Raw genomic sequence first — 15,488 nt, 5'->3', positions numbered from 1 at the left:
TCCAATCATCCTGGGCTGGAATACCTGTTCACAGGTGCCAGAAGTTGGTTGACTCCATGCAACACAGATGTACAGCAGATCTCAGAAACAGTGCTTATACAACTAAATATTAATTTAGTGATTCTAAGGAAAGCAAAATCTTCAAACATTTTTCAGTTTATATAGTGAATGTTTGAGTTTGTAAAGAAGAATACAAACACTGCTATTGTTTTGAACAGTCTAATATTCACTTTTCTTAAATTTTTTTAGAGGAACAACACAAATTTGATATATTTTTCTTCATGTTTTGATTTGGAATAGAATGTGTAGTGTTCCCAATGCATTTGTGTGTATGGAAATAAAGGCTTTTAGACGGATTTTGAGCTTTATTCACTTATTCAACACACTGCCATTATTTTGAACACAACTTTACATACTGTGGGAACTAGCACTAAGAGTAGAACTTTTGAAGCACAGTCACTGACTTCCTTCTTTTTTAAAGGCCGTTTTTGCCCAGTTTTATTTAAAAGAAAGTTCCATACACCATAGGTTTCCCACGCAGGGGTATCCACCATCAATGCAAACAGAAACAAAGATTCAGCCTCCTGGCTCTCTTTAGCAGCACCGTTGCTCAGGCTTCATGCCTCGGTCCTCTTGACCATCACATGCAACACATTGTACCTGGGTTAGCACCTTTTCTCAGCACTCCTGTTTTTCCAGCCCACAGGCTTGGGCCCTCTGTCAGACTTCTCTGTGCCACTATGCACATTTGTGGCTGCTCCCTTGCACCCACATGGACTCTTCGGGAGGGTGGAGCCCAGAACCCTGGTCCTGACTCTAGACGAAGCCCACACACACCTGACCAATCAGTCTCCTGGCCATTCCCAAAACCTGGTACGAGGATTGGAGATTTCATCCCTCCCAAATCACTTTGAAATCTCCAGGCTTCAGGTCCCAAAATGGACTTTACAACCAAATGAGGAAAGTGAAAAGCCAGTTTCCTCTGCATTAAACAAGTACCCTGGAGCCCCTCAACCTGCTTTGTTGAGAATTCCGGGTGAAATATCCTTTGTACACTGTGACAGGTCACCACACTGTCACTATATATATATACACACACTATATTGCCAAAAGTATTGGGACACTTCCCCAAACCATTGGATTCAGGTGTTCCAATCACCTCCATGGCCACAGGTGTATAAAATCAAGTACCTAGGCATGCAGACTGCTTCTACAAGCATTTGTTAAAGACTGGGTCGCTCTCAGGAGCTCAGTGAATTCAAGTGTGGTACTGTGATAGGTTACCACTTGTGCAATAAGTCCAACCGTGAAATTTCCTTGCTACTAAATATTCCATGGTCAACAGTTAGTGGTATTTTAACAAAGTGGAAGCAACTGAGAACAACAGCAACTCAGCCAGGAAGTGGTAGGCCATGTAAAATGACTGAGCGGCGTCAGCATGCTGAAACGTACAGTGCACAGAATTCGCCAACTGTCTGCAGTCAATAGCTTAAGACCTCCAAAGTTCATGTGGCTTTCAGATTAGTACAACAGTGTGTAGAGAGCTTCATGGAATGGGTTTCCATGGCCGAGCAGCTGCATCCAAGCCTTACATCACAAGGTCAATGCAAAGCGACGGATGCAGTGGTGTAAAGCACGACGCCACTCGGCTCTAGAGCAATGGACATGTGTTCTCTGGAGTGACCGTTCACGTTTCTCTGGCAGTCCGATGGACGTCTGTGTTTGGCAATTGCCAGGAGAATGGTACTTGCCTGACTGCATTTTACCAAGTATAAAGTTTGGTGGAGGGAGGATTATGGTGTGGGGTTGTTTTTCAGGGGTTGTGCTTGGTCCCATAGTGCCAGTGAAGGGGACCCTTAGGGTGTCGGCATACCAGGACATTTTGGACAATTTCATGCTCGATAGAACACCTTTGGGATGAATTAGAGCAGAGACTGAGAGCCAGGCCTTCTCGTCCAACATCAATGCCTGACCTTACAAATGCGCTTCTGGAAGAATGGTCAAACATTCCCATAGACACACTTCTAAACCTTGTGGGCAGCCTTCCCAGAAGAGTTGAAGCTGTTATAGCTGCAAAGGGTGGGCTCAATATTGAACCCTACAAACTAAAACTGGGATGCCATTAAAGATCATATGCATGTAAAGGCAGGTGTCCCAATACTTTTGGCAATAAAAAAAAGTATGTGTGTGTATGTGTATGTATGTATATATATATATATATATATATATATATATATATATATATATATATATTCTGATTTATCAGTTTAACCAATATTTTCATATATGTTCAACTATTTGGATTAATTGTACAATTCTCTTTAGGTCACTGAATCCAGTGAATTACAAGACTGTGAACCTAACATCATACTAAAAGCTGACAAGCCGAAGCTGTGGAATTTAACGCCAATATTCACTTGATAACACTAAGACAATCATAATAGTCCTCTGTACAGTTTTTATTTTTCTAAATAAACATTGCTGGTGGTATGAAATATACAAAGGTTTTCCATTAATTTAAAATATAAATGTATTTTTTATTTGTTGTCTTATAAATGCTATAAGCATTTGTACAACTGACAGTCTGAATCACCAAAGTGGAAAAAAAAAAAGTTTATAGGAAGTTCTGACTGCACTGGGTTACAAAGGACAGGTAAGATTTCAGATTATGTTATAGAATATTTGCAAATATCTTTTCCAAAATGGTGAAATTACTTCTTGGCAATTCCACTTTTGGATTTCAGGCCTTTATTGAATTCCCTGTTCACAGGAACCTTAGTGTCCTGTGAACTGTGGTTCCACCTGTCCTATAGTGACATACAGTACAAGCCAATGTTAAAGTGGAACTTTAGGTTAAAAAAAAAAATGGTGAACAGGCAGGAATTTTAATGCAGAAGAGACATGCTTTGTCTCTTTTGCATTAAAGTTAGTTACATGCCTGTCCGCCCCTATACAGTGACCCACGCATGCGCAGCTCACTATACACATTTGGTAATGCCGAATATGACTGAACTCCCATGTATGCGCGGGAGTGACATTATCCACTGACAGAGGCCAGTTATCGAGACCCAGAAGCCGCCTGCCTGAAGATGTCAGCAGCCGGTCGGGGAGCAGTGAGACACCTCATCATTGGAGCTGAGGTGAGTAAAGTTCCACTTTAAGATAGCCAAGTAGAAATCCCTTGACTCATCTGATGGCTGAATGCTTGCATGGGCTAAGGACCGGAGAATCTGCTGCTTTTTCTTAAATAGGCTGCTGCAAAGGTAAGTAAATGAATGCTTCTTTTAACCACTTGAGCTCCTGAGGATTTACCCCCCTTAATGACCAGTCCTCTTTTTGCTACTCGGCGCTGCACTAATTCAACTGATAATTGCGCGGTCATGCAACGCTGCACCTAAACGAAATTTATGTCCTTTTTTCACACAAATAGAGCTTTCTTTCGGTGGTATTTGATCACCTGTGCGCTTTTTATTTTTCACGCTATAAACAAAAAAAGACCAAATATTTTGAAGAAAAACGATATTTTTTACTTTCAGCTATAAAAAATATATAGTAAACTCAAAGTTAGTTATAAATTTAGGCCAAAATGTATTCTGCTACATGTTTTTGGTAAAAAAAATCCCAGTAAGTGTATATTGATTGCTTTGTGTGAAAGTTATAGCGTCTACAGTCTATGGTATAGATACTGCAATTTACAACATTTTTTTGCTATACAGCGCTGCGCTAGTTTAACGGACAATTGTGCGGTCATGCAATACGGTAAATAAATGAAATTTATGTCCTCTTTTTAACACAAATAGAGCATTCTTTTGGTGGTATTTGATCACCTGTGCACTTTTTATTTTTGGCGCTATAACCAGAAAAAAAACCCAATATTTTCTCATTTTGGTCATAAAAAATATCTAAAAAAACCCCTAAAATTTCGTCATAAATTTAGGCCAAAATGTATTCTGCTACATGTTTTTGGTTAAAAAAATCCCAATAAGTGTATATTGATTGCTTTTTGTGAAAGTTATAGTGTCTACAAACTATGGTATAGATAATGGAATTTACATAGCTTTTACTTTCTGGCTGCCCATCACATTTCTTGAGGTGCTAAAATACCAGGATAGTACAAACACCCTCAAATTACCCCTTTTCGGAAATTAGACACCCTAAGCTATCTGCTGAGAGGCATATTGAGTCCATGGAAGATTTATTTTTTTTCCACAAGTTTCTGGAAAATGATAAAAACTTTTTTTTTTTTTTACACAAAGTTGTCATTTAAATGATTTATTTCTCGCACAAGCCATGGGTATATGTGGAATTACACCCCAAAATACATTCTGCTACTTCTACTGAGTATGGGGATACCACATGTGTGAGACTTTTTGGGAGCCTAGCCACATACAGGAGCCTGAAATCCAATGACCACTTTGAAAGCCTGAAGGTGCGTAACTTCCTCATTACTCTTCCTCACTACCTATCACAGTTTTGAAGGCCCTGACATGCCAGGATAGCCCCGAACCCCCACCAAATGACCCCTTTCTGGAAAGTAGACACCCCAAGGAATTTAAAAAGAGGCATGGTGAGTATTTTGCAGATCTCATTTTTTCTCACAAGGTTTTGAAATATAGAAAAAATGTTTATTTTTTTTCATTTTCCAAAAACTTGTGGCAACAAATGAGATCTGCAAAATACTTACCGTGCTTTTTATCAAATTCCTTGGGGCGTCTACTATCCAAAAAGGGGTAATTTGGGGGGGTTAGGTGCTATCCTGGCATTTCAGGGCCTCCGAAACTGTGATAGGTAGTCTGGAAGTGTAATGAAAAAATAAAGCCCTTTAAAAGACTGAAGGTGCTTATTGGATTTTGGGGTCCTGTACTTGGCTAGACTGCCAAAACGTCTCTCGCATGTGGTACCCCCATACTCGGGAGAAGTAGCAGAATGTATTTTGGGGAGTAATTCCACATATAACCATGGCATGTGTGAGCAGTAAATCATTTAAGTGACAATTTTGTGTAAAAAAAAAAAAAATATTTATTTTTGTCATTTTCCAAAAACTTGTGGTAAAAAAATAAATTCTTCTATTGATTCAAAATTCCTCTCAGCAAATAGTTTGTGGTGACTACTTTCCAAAAAGGGGTCATTTTGGGGGGTGGGGGTGTTTTATGCCCAGCATTAGAAGTTTATGCCACACATCATTCACTCTTCTAACCACCTGAAGACCAAGCCTTTTTGTTCATATGAAAAAAATCTGTATTTTTTGCTAGGAAATTAATTTAAACCCCCAAACATTATATATTTTTTTAAAGCAGACACCCTAGTGAATAAAATGGTGGGTACTACAATTTTTTATGGCACATAGCAGCGATTTTTACCATATCTGGTACGCTGGCGGCCAGAAAAATTAATAAGGGACTCCTCAACGCAGATGTTTTGCTGGGGAGTATAGACATCTGCAAATTTTAGATTAAGGTGATTTGCGAGGGGCTGAATTTTGTGGAGCCGGTCAAATTCAGGGTTACCCCAAGGATGACAGAGTGTATTGTCGCTGAAATGCATAAAACACATTATACTCTCATATTTATGCCTGGCCATGGCAGCAGAGAACACGGCATATGATGAATCGGGTCTGAGGACCAATACAACCGCAATTCATTTCTTTTAGTAATGCCCATGTTGAGGGTTAGGCCCCAAAAAATGTAAATTTGAAAACCGTAATGAGTTTCCATGCGAATGGTCTGGCAAGGTTTGAATTTGGGTTGGCGGCAATAAATTGTTGTGCATATAAACTGCTTTGATCCACAATCAACGCATACAGATATTCCGTGAAAAACAGCTCCAAAAATCAAGGCGGTATGTGAAAGACCAGGATGCACTAGACCGCTGGTACTCGCCAGATCACCAAAATGTAGAGCAGCACTAGTATTGGCACTCTGCTGCATATGAGAGTCATCAAAATTTACCGGCAAGTGCTAACAGAGATCAGGCCTGATTCTGCGAACACTGCGGTTTTGTGTGCAATGTATCAAGTGACAGTGACCTACTGACACTGCACTTGCTGGGGGAGAAGGGGGGGGGGGGTAAGCGTAGGGGCTAAATGCAAGTGCTGGCAGGTGCCGGGGCTGATCCCGCTAACACTGCGTTTTTGGGGACGCTATACTAATGTGAACGCTGGTATAGTGCTGACCTGATCAAAGATATTGACCCCTTCAGACACTATACTAGCAATGGAGGCTTATTGTACATGAGCGTACTCCTGGCTGTCAAGGGGTTAAATGTGATGACTGGTGTACTGACGGGCAATCTGACGCTATCTGGGAGGGGTGTGAAAACCACGGGAGCGCAAATCACGTATATATATATATATGTGATTTTGCATACCCATGCCGCCCTGTAGCAGTATTTCTGCTGTAGGGTGGTCAGGAAGCGGTTACAGAAGAGGTTTGTGTTACGGCGCTGCGTTATTTTAACTGACAATTGCGCGGTCATGCAACACTGCACCCAAATTAAATTTACATTCTTTTTTTCCCACAAATTGAGCATTCTTTTGGTGGTATTTGATCGCCTGTGCGGTTTTAATTTTTTGCGCTATAAAAAAAAAGGCTGACAATTTTGAGAAAAAAAAACAATATTTTGGACTTTTTGCTATAAAACATGTCCAGTAAAAAAAATTAAAAAATCGAATTTTCATGTCTTTGCTAAAAAAAATCCCAATACGTGTAAATTAATTGGTTTACATGAAAGTTATAGCGTTTACAAATGGCGGGAAAGATACTGGGTTTTTACATTTTTTTTATACTAATAATGGCGGCGATCAGCGACATATGGCGGCGATCAGCGACTTATGGCGGGACTGCGGCGGACATTTTGACAGGGGGGGAACTGACTTTGGTCAGTGAAAAAAAAACCCACTGACACTGTACTAATGGCACTGGGGAGGAAGGGGTTAACATTTTTAGTGTTAACTGTGTGAGGGGAGTGTTTTACTAGGGGGCGGGGGTGTGTGCTGGACGGGGGCAGGCTGATCGAGAGAGAGAGAAACTCTTCTCTCCCTCTTCATCTTGTCATGAGCTGACAGGCAACTGACAGAAAGCAGGGCTGTGTATAAACAATGCAGCCCTGCTCTCTGTCAGCGATCACCGCTAATCAAGGGGAAACGGCCGGTAATGACCAGCCGTGACCTGGCGGCGGAGACCCGCTGGACAGGTAGGGCGGGCGCACGCCCCCTACCTGTTTTGCAAAACCACATTTTAAAAAGTGGTTTTACCCAGCCGTGCCGCCCTGCAACCGTTTTTATGCAGTGGCTGGGGCTGAAGAAGTTAAAGCTGGGTTTTTTTGTGTAAAAGTGACCTTGTGGTGACAAGATGAATTTAAAGTATTCCATGGATTTTGTTAACCTAAAACACAAAAGGCAGTACTGCTTAAGCCTGCAAAAGGAAAGAACAGGATGCCAGATTAGCATAAAGTAAAATCAAAACATGTATTTCCAATCTCACTTACATGTAAAGGAAGTTCTGTACTACTCCAATGGTTGGAGTGGAACTCAGTGATCTGAGCAAACTGATGGCAGCTGCAGGGCATGGGAAAGAAACTGCTGTGGAGTGACAGGTCGGCGGCGTCTCTCCCCTCACTTGTCCTCACTAGGAGGACATGACAGGCACACCCCTTCTACCTCTGGCATTTTGGGGTTTGTAAGATGGAAGAACTTTTATCATCTTCCTTTTGGTAGCTTGGTTACAAGAAAGATGTCAAGAACTATGTGACCTCTTGTCTAACCTGGGTCCACGCACCACCCTGATCTTTTCCTTTGGGGTTACTCCACCAAGTCTCTGTTCAATCAAGACCATGGGGGTCAATTTCTATAGACTTTGTGGTCAATCTTCCTCCCTTGAAAGAGATGATCACTATCTTAATAGTGACTGCCTCACTAAAATGGCTCATTCTGGCTGTCACGTAATAGGAGATTAACTAGAACTGGTTGACTCAGAATCTTGGGCACCTGTGCATGGTAGCCAATCAGCTTCTAACCTCAGCATGTTCAGTTAAGCTTCAGCAATAAAACCTGGAAGCTGATTGGTTTTTATGCAGAAGTGGACAAGATTCTGAGTCAACCAGGTTTAGTAAATAAACCCCTATATGTCAGTGCCGGCTTTTAAATGTAATTACCGGCTTTTTATTTCTTCACTCTAGCTCCGAGAATTAGCTGTCTATCTCCCCGGAGTTAAAGGAAACTTTGTTTATCTGGGGAAAAAACTAAAAGGAAACTTTTTGTTTCTTTTAACTCTGGGAAACAAACTAAAAGGAAACTTTGTTTCTTTTAGCTGGGGGAAAGTGAAAGCTAATTCTGTGAGCTATAGTGAAGAAAATAAAAAACTCGATAATTACATTTAAAAACTGGCACTGACCTATAGTGACAGCCAGTCACTGTATACACTGCTCCACTCCTGCCTTTCTTTCTTAGCCATCCCCTTCACATCTGCAGTACATACAGTCTCCTGTATCGGCTAAACTTTTCCTATCGGCATTTTCGGCCGGTGTGTTTCGGTGGCCGAAATTTCCGTGCATCCCTAGTTTATAGTGCACAAAGAACAAACATATTGCACCCAAGCACCAAAATTCCATCCTACACAGAAAAATAAAGTGAAATAAATCCCCTAAAATATCCCCATCATGTAATTGTGAGGGGTTACAGTGTTCAGGCACAACCAACACCCAATTCTTCTGCACCTGTTTCACAGGTGCATATAGTTTACATTTTTCACCATTTTTCTCTAATTGTTAACAATTTTTAACTGCTGGGCCCATTCCTGCGGCCAGCAATAGTAACTGTGAGGAGTTACAGTGTTCAGACACCACCAACACCCAAGGTCAAATTTTTCTGCACCTATATGACAGGTGGATATAACTAGAATTTTTAGAGCAGGGTCCAATCCTGCACTCGTCAAGAATAACTCTGAAGGGTTATGGTGTGAACGCACCACCAACTGTTCGCCCGTCAAACACCCCACAATGCACTGCGCCCTCACAGTGCACAGTATCCACCCCACACTATATAAGATAGAAGGGAGAATACTCTCCCCGAAAACCCCCCAAAAACAAACAAATAAGAATAATTTAAAAATACAAAAAAAAAAAATCTAGAGCTTGGCCAGGTGCTAGATCTGTAAGCATTCAAAATGAATGACAAGCAGCTTTTGGGAACACATTGGGTGCAGCTTTATTCAACATTATTACCGCCTTTTTGACAGTGATAGAGCACAACTAAAATCTACATATATTATCGTGCTCCACTAACAATTACAATAAAAAGTGAAAAGAATATTTTGAATAAAGTGAAATTAAATTAAAGCAGTCCAACAACAAATTAAATGTGATAATGCAATCACGCTTCTGCTGCATAAATGTCCTTAATCAATCCGTGACTTTGACATTCCTTCTAGTGATGTGATAGGAAATGATTTTGCGTGCAATCCACCAGTCATAAAATTCTGTACACCTTCAGCGACTGTGCTCTCACCTGGCATATATGACCAAACCGTTAAGTGAGATCATATAGAGCTCGTGTCCCTTTAATTGGACTTGGAGATGGATGGGATTCTCCCTCTTCACAGTTAGGGGTCTCCTTACTTCCTTAGGACTATTTTAAGTCTTGAAGCTTCTTTGAGAATGAATACCACTCAGGATAAATCTCCTCTGCAATTTCCAGCCATCCCTGGTCTTTTTTTCTATAATCCTTGTATTGTGGATCAGCACAACTGTAGAGGTATGGTCTGGGTCTCACCAGGCTGATCAGAACCTGTCTTGATCAAGTTTCTTGCTGCAAGGGCTTGAACTTCCTTTATGATTTTTGGTCCACTATGACACATTCGTATCAGTATGTGTAGAGTGTAGGCGACCCACTTATTTCAATTTTCATTCATATCTTTATTGTTGTAATTTTTATTTGAATTAGCATTTTCACAATATTGATTTAATACACTAAGAACACTTTTTTACACCATAGTAGCTCACAAGACCCCACAATTTAAAATCTATATATCCCATTGCTTCATGTCTGACTGAATGACAGCAATATCAAGGGAAGGATGCGGTTATTGAAAAATGATCCATGCTTCCCTTTCATTAGATACAGCATCACCTCACAAGACCCTCAGCCAACACCTGACAACTGTAAGATTAGTATGGCTGTAGGTCAGCTTAAGGCAGATGATGACCCTGTTATTGGATTACATCAGATGTTTTTTTATTAAGGAATGTTCAAGATATCTGGGTCTGTACAAACAACATGTTTCAGCTAGCCCTGCACAACTTTGATTGCATTTTGAAAGCTCATAGAGAGGAATATAGCATTGATCTGTCCTTATGGCTTTTTTTTTCTACTAAATGATGCTCCTTATCTAAACTTCTCTCTCTTTCTCTGTCTCTCTGTCTCTCTCTCTCTCTCTCCCTATCTATACACACACACACACAGCAGAATACTGAATACCAAACCTGTGGCTGATAAGTGTACCAGTTCAATCCTTGGAATTTAAAAGTAACATTTGCAATTAAATCATTTTGCCTTTCAACTTGGATTGCTCTTTATGTAACCGCCATTTAGTGATCAAAAATTGGAAACAAAATACAAAGTATGTCTTTCTGCTTTTCTGATAAAAAAAAAATCTGGTATAGATTGGGGGGGACCCCATGCTGTTTTTTTAAAATAAAAATTTAATTAAAAAAATGTCAGTCCTGCTGAAGCAGATTCTATGAATTGTACAGATGTGCAACTTTGCAGGTAGTTTTCGGGGGCCGCCCCACGCATGATATTTAACAGAATTTTTAGTTTTTTTTTTTTTTTATTACTTTAAGCAATGAAAAATGACTGCCCCTTTAAAAACAATACTTTTGGAAATGTTACTTTTCACTGATTCATGTTCCTCAGGGCAGTCCCAATACCCATTTTTTGGCCAATAACATATAAGCCTTAAAAATGGGCACTTTTTAATTTACAAGTTCGAGTTCCATAGACTTGCATTATGTTCGATGTTCGTGGTAGAACTTTTGTTCGGTTCGAATGTTCTGTGAACCGAATGGGGGTGTTCGTCCCATCACTGCTGACAAGCTTTTGTATCTGAATATTTTCAGAGATTAAATATTCTTTCACTTTTGAATAGATGTTTTCTCCCCTGGTATGGCCTTTCAAAGGAATGATTTTCATCACTTCTTCCTTTACTTCAAAGTTATTGAAAACCATTCTAAGAAACATAACTATTTGTGAGGTATCTGTAACATCAACTCATTCATCAAGTTGAAGGGAGAATTAGCTGCAGTCATCCAAGTCTTTTTTCAGTTGTGAATTGATGTCAGCTACCATGACTTCAACTCTTCTTGTAACTGTTTTAGCAGAAAGTTGATGAGAATTTATTGCAGATTTTTTTTGTTTTTGCTTTTAAAGGCACCAAAGAGAGAATCGGCAGCTTCCTCTTTAATCATCTCACTGTCCTCAAATTATTTTTTTCTCTTTGCTACGAGCTGAGACAGACAATAAGAGGCCATAGTTGAGGCTATGCTTTTCTCTGCAGGCCTAGTGAACATCCTTTGCTGTGTAGTAAGAAAAGTTTTTTCAAATATTGCACTGTTTTCTTAATTCAGACTTAGGTGGAAAGTCAAGTATTCTGAAGTGTCTCTCAACATTTCCTTTCTTGGCTTAAGCAACTGAAACTTTGAACAACAAACGCACTTCCCATTCACTTCCGTAAAAAAGTTGTTGATGTTCCCATTCTCAATGAAAATGATAGTTTGGGTTTTTTTTTTGTTGCTTTTTTGCCATTGTATTGGAGGCTGAACTGCCCTGCTTGGCTGGCTGGTCTTTGCTTTGGCTTAGCTGGCTGGTCTGTGGTCTGGCATGACTGGATGGTCTGCGTTCTGGAACGGTTGGCTGGCCTGAGTTCTCTCCTGGCTATTTTGGGGTCTGTCCTGATGGGCTGCTCTGAATTCTCTCCTGGCTATTTTGAGGTCTGTCCTGATGGGCTGCTCTGAATTCTCTCCTGGCTATTTTGAGGTCTGTCCTGATGGGCTGCTCTGAGTTCTCTCCTAGCTGCCTAGTCAGAGTTCTGTCCTGACTGGCCTGGCTGGCTGGTCCGAATTCTGGCTTGGCTGGCTGGTCTGACTTCCTGCCTGGTTAGCAGGAGTTCTGGCTTTGCTGGTTGGCTAGCCCGAAATCTGGCCTGGTTGACTTGCATCACTAATCTTCAGTGTTCAGATAAAAGCTCAAAGAAAATATAGAAAGGCCATCATATCACTACTATAGTGTATATTATAGTGCATACCAGGGGCGGACTGACCATTTGGAAACTCGGGCACTGCCCGAGGGCCCAGGGTCAGTAGGGGGCCCCATAAGATGCCCCTTGTACCTTTTTCATAGGCTTTTTTGAGTATGGGCATGGACACAGGGGCTCCATGACCCCCTATTGCCCGGGGGCCCCATGAGTTGTCAGTCCGCCCCTGGTGCATACTATATAAAAACCTTACATTTTATTAAAATTAACAAAAAGACACCCTCTTCAAAATTCCATGAAAAGTAATTTTGTGATTTAATGTACAGTATTTGCAACTGTCAAGGCACTACATCTGACTTGCCTGTGCTTTCTCCTGTGGTATACATGCATATACCATCTTTATCATTCGATCATTGTTCATCTGTCCTGATGTTGAACTATTGTATCATAAGATGCCTTTTCACTGTACCTGGCTACCATTCTATTGTTTTAAATAATTTCCAAAAAAAACCCTAACACATTCTATTTGAGTAAGTATTAATTTCAAAAAGTACCTTCTATTGCTCTCAGACTGAGCTCTATGAACTATGGCATTTGCAGTGTGCATAGATCAATGCATATAACTGCAACTAACCTACACTGCTTGTTCCAAACAAACCAAATGGAGAGGGAAAAGGAATGGTTTGGGAGCTCATGGAGGATATTACAAGAAGGCAGAGGAACACAGTAGGAAATTATTTCATGGAAAATCGATTACAGGGCCATTATGTGGAGGATATGTAAGGTTTATTTTTGGAGAATAAGGATATGCATTAGCTGAGTGTCACTTTAAAACTTGGGACCTTATCCACTGGGACTGTCGGGGTATTACTTTAGTTGAAAATGACCAGGTCAAAACCTAAGAACCCCATTTCTTGTAGAATTCCTCCTCCATGGAGTACAGCTGAGCGAGTCACTTCTGAGGTGAAAACACCTCCTCTGGGACCCTGGACACAAAGGAAATGTCAGATAGGGGAACAGATTGAGCCCAGGTTCACATCAATGCGATGCTGGAATTCTGCGAAACCTGTGCGTTTCCCACAACGCACTGCAATCGCATCATGTTCTGGCAATCTGGTGCTGGTGTCAATAAATTAATGACACCCCGATACAGATCGCAAAATGCAATGCAGTTGCCATAAATTGCATCACATGGGTGAGAACACCCATGGAATGCGATTCAGGTGTGGATTTAAAAAATAGAGTCCTGCACCTTTTTGGTGCGGATGCGATGCCATTTGCACCATACAAAGTCACACCCGCATAGCGGGAACCAGCTGTAAGAACTAGTCTGACCCTTTGGGGAGCCATCGTAGGGCAAACTGTGCAGAGGATGCTCCCTTTATGATTGAGGTCTTTGGGAGCCCACTCTATCATAGCCTTCCCTCTCCTCTCTGCCTGCATGAGGCCATCGATTTCTGAGGATCTGTAGGCCAATTACACTGGAAAGGCAAGGGATACCCAGCTGAAAGGAGTGTATGTGTAAATCATAGCACTTCAGTGGCAGTCACCCAATGTAGTATGGTATCCCCAATACCTGCACCCTGTGCTGAAGCCCCTGTACTGTGCAGATGCATGAACTGACTGTCCTGAGTTACAGGAACTGGAAGCCCATGTGGCCAAGTGTAGATAACAAGTAAAATGGTATATACATACTGTGCTCAGCATAAATGAGTACACCACAACAGATTTATCAGAAAACCTTTACTTTCCTTTCAGAATCCACATTTTCTATGGGACACTATACTACAAAATACTCCCACAAATGCGGGCTATTGATTGCAGACAGGATTTGTTAATTTGCACACACAAAAAAAAGTATTTTTTCTAACAAATTCCTTCAAGACTATGTTGCTAAAATTAATACACCCCAATGAAAGTCTTAGGAGCAAAGCTAAATTTTAGACAACAAATTCCTAATTAACAAGCATTCAACTACAGGTGAGTCTAATTATTCATTAAACAGGTGTTCAGCAGACAGCTGATTATAAAAGGGCACCCAGGACCCTGCATCCACTATATCTGATCTCCCACAGTACACAGAACATAGAAATGCAATTATTTTAGTAAATATAAACTGCTAAATACCTTTTCTCATCAGAAGTTAGAGCAGTCTGTGTCTGTGTCCAGCCCAGCACTAGCTAAAGCTTGTAGGAGTTTCCTTTCTGCTCTAGGAGGATGGAAATCCCCTGACTTCTGTCTGGACAGTGTAGATTGACCCTGTGCTGATCATATGCACTCTCCCAAGAAAAAAAAAACCTCTGGCAATATACACCAAACTGAGCATATGCATGCCTACGGTTCAGTCTGGAGATAAGCGGTGGTCGCTTGAAAAAGGGGAGGAACAGAGAAGAAAGGATCAAACTGCATTTTTACACAATGCAGAGGATTAACCCCTTAGGTTCCACAGTGAGTATAACAAGCATGCTTTACTGCATTTACAGACTGATTTTACTGTTGTGAGTTTAGTAATACTTTAACAAAGAAAACCCCTTCCCATTTCATGCTGTCAGCAATGGCACCACATGGAAATGTCACAAGGCCTGAGAAAGAAAATAATTTCTTTACAAAAGAAAGGTGAAGGCTACAAGATCAGCAAAGCTTTACTTATCAGTCAGAATACTGTAGCAAAAGTGATCCAAAAATTTAACAAAAGTGGAACGGCAACCATCTCACGGAGATGTCCAGGCCACCCACAGAAGTTAACACCTCGACAGGAGTGTCTTCTGATCAGAAGGGTTGAAGAAAATTGCCATGAAAGTTCACTGTAGTTAGCTAAAGAAGTAGAAAGCCAAACTGGGGTGATTGTTTCCCGTGACACAATATGGCATACACTGCAGAGGAATGGAATGCATTGGTGTCTTCCACGAAGGAAGCCTCTCCTAAAGCCTATGCACAAAAAAGCCTGCCTAGAATTTGCCAGGGCCCATGCTGAAAAAGAAGACGACTACTGGTACTCTGCAGTGATGGGACCAAGATAAATGTTTTTGGAACTGATGGCTTCAAAACTGTATGGCGTCACAAAGGTGAAAAGTACAGAAAAAAATGCATAGTGCCTACAGTGAAACGTGGTGGCAGTGTCCTTCTGTGGGTCTGCATGAGTGCTGCTGGTGTTGGGGAGCTGCATTTCATTGATGGTATCATGAGATTTTTATGAGATTTTGGAGCACTTCATGCTTCCTTCCTCAGACGAGCTTTATGGGG

General features: G+C 41.0%; 1 protein-coding gene across 1 annotated transcript in view; it reads left to right on the top strand.

Annotated features, from left to right (window-relative positions):
- Positions 1 to 2,503, top strand: part of CFAP96 (cilia and flagella associated protein 96) — a 37,698-nt gene extending 35,195 nt beyond the window's left edge. Inside the window, exon 8 of the mRNA XM_089669603.1 lies at positions 2,326 to 2,503. Within this exon, the coding sequence (XP_089525729.1) occupies positions 2,326 to 2,374 (49 nt within the window). The 3' untranslated portion in view covers positions 2,375 to 2,503. The remainder of the gene's footprint in view (positions 1 to 2,325) is intronic.
- The last annotated feature ends 12,985 nt before the right edge of the window (positions 2,504 to 15,488 follow it).

This window comes from Staurois parvus, unplaced genomic scaffold (genome assembly GCF_062004578.1).
Source record: "Staurois parvus isolate SC_StPar_1 unplaced genomic scaffold, SC_StPar_1.0 ptg000080l, whole genome shotgun sequence".
Taxonomy (NCBI): domain Eukaryota; kingdom Metazoa; phylum Chordata; class Amphibia; order Anura; family Ranidae; genus Staurois; species Staurois parvus.
This window is presented reverse-complemented; position numbering and strand designations above follow the sequence as displayed.